This window comes from Pygoscelis adeliae, unplaced genomic scaffold, assembly GCF_000699105.1.
Source record: "Pygoscelis adeliae isolate BGI_AS28 unplaced genomic scaffold, ASM69910v1 Scaffold22, whole genome shotgun sequence".
Lineage (NCBI taxonomy): Eukaryota > Metazoa > Chordata > Aves > Sphenisciformes > Spheniscidae > Pygoscelis > Pygoscelis adeliae.
In genome coordinates, this window is record NW_008824350.1 from 4107342 (window position 1) to 4110502 (window position 3161).

The 3161-nt window shown below is 37.4% G+C and overlaps 1 protein-coding gene across 1 annotated transcript in view; it reads left to right on the top strand.

The window, feature by feature from the left end:
* Nucleotides 1-2941: 2941 nt before the first annotated feature.
* LOC103912825 (transmembrane protein 263-like) overlaps nucleotides 2942-3161 on the top strand; it is a 192422-nt gene continuing 192202 nt past the window's right edge. The window contains exon 1 of the mRNA XM_009319234.1: nucleotides 2942-3034. Within this exon, the coding sequence (XP_009317509.1) occupies nucleotides 3011-3034 (24 nt within the window). The 5' untranslated portion in view covers nucleotides 2942-3010. The remainder of the gene's footprint in view (nucleotides 3035-3161) is intronic.

Sequence of the window (3161 nt, forward strand, 5' to 3'; positions counted from 1 at the left end):
GACTTTGTAGTGTTGTTAATAACATCTGTCAGTGTTTGAGCCTTAAGCATTACTTCTAGATACGGATATGAGAACCTGGGATCTCATCTACTGTTAACTGTTTTACATTCTAATTACTTAGTGAAATTCAGTACCAACACTGTGCACACTTATTCACTGATCTTAATGATTAAACTGGTACGCTGAAGTCTGACAAACACAGATGTTTACAAGACTACTTTCTCCTAGAGGCTCCCTATATTATCAGTGATCATACATAGTGATAAGATATCAATGAAATAAGAACTTGGGTTATTCTATAGAAAACATTTCTAACTTCATTTTAGGAACTAGGAAATCTCAAGATTTCAAGGTTTCTTGCAAAATAATTCTTGGAAAAGTTAAATTTGTGGTTATTTGACTTGCCGTGCTTCAGTCTAGACTGTGTTTTCAATTTTTACCACTGAATTTTGAAATGAAAAAAATTGTAAATCAGTTTTTTCAGTGGTTTTTGGGGAAGATTCTAAAAAAAATAAATACAGGAAATGCACACCAAATACAGATCAAAATATGCTGTGTTGTGATGGATTGTTTTTGAGTAGTGGGGGAAAAAAATCTTCAAAAATTCTGGCCATTTCTGTTCGACATTAAGAATGTTCTATAAAAGTAGTAATCTTGGATTGTGTATTTTTCTTCTGTGGGATTCCAGTAGCAAGTGTTAAAAGTTTTGAATTGGAGGGAAGTAGGTGATGGCAAACAGCATCTCAGCCACGGACTTCATAGTGGTCTGTAGCGGGCTCTGTTTTCCTCACAGCTGGATTTGTTAATACTAGCTTAGGGCTAAGGCTGACCTTCAGCTAAGATAAACATCGATTTCAGGGTAAGTATTGTCAGTGATAACCACCATACTAGAGAGTTGTATTGCTAGTGAACACTGAGTAGTAGTTCATGCATAAGGGGAAAAAACCATAATGCCACCACTCACTTTTGGTAGTATTTTGCATCCTCTTTGTATTTATGTAGATGACAACAACTGTAACCCAAAGAAGCATCGCATTCATCGATTGTTGTTGGGAGAAGCCACTGAGCAGGTTTGTTTCATGGTAGCAAAGTGAGACTACTGACTATTTTGAAGAAGGAAAGAGAATGTTTTTCTTACTGGCTTTTCCTTAGTCCCTGGAAGTCGGATTGTCTCCTTGGGCATCATATAGTTAGTAAGGACTTAAGCTTTGCCTTGTGCAGATGGTTCTGTTACTTGTCTTCTTTAATTAAAATAATTTTGGTGTTGCAAACTGGAAAGTACAGGCAAAGGATTTGAGACCACTTGTAGTTTAGGACTTCTTATAGTTGTGGTTCAGAATGTTTGCAAGGCAAATATTGGTACCTCATGTCCTACATGTCTACATCTTTTATATGAAAATAAAAGTTCTGATTTGGTATACTAATGTAGCCTCATCTTCTCCTTTCTGTAGCATTAATGGGTAGGAAAGAAATGTATATAAATATATTGCCTGTGGTTGATGTAGAAACTTACTCAAATACATACTCTATATTCAAGTTGTTGCTCCTATCCAGAACTATTTACACATTCTTAATATCTAGGTCACATTATTTAGGTGAAGTGAGGAGATGGTTACACCTCAGTGTTGATAACTGACTCCTGGGTTTGATTTTTAATTGGACTAAGTCAGGCAACTTACTACTTTCTCATCTGTACCCTGTGGTAAAAATATTTTTTTTCTCCTTCCCATGATAGCTACTACAAGGCACGAGTTAATGTTTGAACTGTTCATTGACCAAAGCTGGGCAGTATTGATACCAGGTGTTTTTAAATGAGGAGAAATAGGTAAATAGCTTGGGTAAAACTTGCATAGTCATGGATGGCAGAAAGCAAGGTTGTGACAGTGGCACTAACACAATAGACTTGTATGCTTCACCTGGGTGGTTTGTTTTTCCCTGCTATCAGACTCTTGAAAACAACGTGGTGGTACTTCTTGTTTTCATGTCCATTTTGTTGAAAAAATGGGGAATGGATGAAAATGTAAGCTACTTTGTGCAAAGGAAGAAATTAAAAAAGTGTGTTAGTCTTTATAATGTGCAAAATGAGGAAACGGAGAAAGTATGCAGTGCTGTTGGGGGTAACCTTGCAGTCACAGGGTTTGGAAAGTATGAAAATAAATACTGCAGCTTTAATGCTATGAGCCCTTTTTCTTCCTGAGTTGAAATAATAAAATCTTGCAAGCTGTTGATGTACCAGTGTTTAAGCTGGCTCCTGTAACCTTCCAGCTGCATATGTTAATACACATTTTCAGATAGTTCAGACTACAAACCCAATCATGTTTTCAAGTGCACAAAAGCCTTGTTTCCTAATGACTGCTGTTTCTGATTTCACTCTTGACTGTACTAGCATTCCAAAAGAAGAAAACTGGTTAGTTTTTTTTAAGGAGCTCCATAGCTATGCCTAGTGTTTACTCTGCCATTACCTTAGGGAAAAAAAAAGGGGGGGGGGGGGGCAGCCGGGGGGGTTTTGTTTTTTTTTTTTTTTTCCCTTTGATAGTTTGAAACTGAAAAAGCAACTACACTTTTATAGCTCCACAAGTCATGAAAATATTGTGTGTGCAAAGTGAGTTCAGCAGCCTTAAATACAAGTGAATGCTCTCTAAGTCTATAAATCCAGTAACTCTGCTCACATCCTTCCATCAGCAGCGTTGCAGGCTCTTTCCAAGATCCTGAAGGCTGGAAAGTGGAAATGCAAACTTTGGAGGGCAACCTGGTAGTTTTCCAGGAGCAGTTAGTTTAGCATGTTACACATGCAGGTATAAATGCATGTGTAGGGGCATGTAGGGGAAATGTGGATGGGTTAGAAGACTGTAAACAAGTTTGCTTTATCTTCCTTTGAAAAATGAGGTGTGGGGCCATTTGTATAACCCGTATTGATCTCCTTCTGTATTGAACAGGCCACAGACATTTCAGAATCTAGTCTTGGTAAGACAAATCAAAGATTGGATTTTTTTCCTGAAAATTGGAAGTGATGGCGAATCTGCTGCCACCCTTGGTAAATGGGGATTTGAATTTATTATTGCATTGTGTGTTTTAGAAATAGTAATTTAGAAATTGTGCTTCACCGTTCAGTTCCTGGTTTTTAGTCTACTCAGACCCTTGTAACTTTGCTTGCTAGCTTG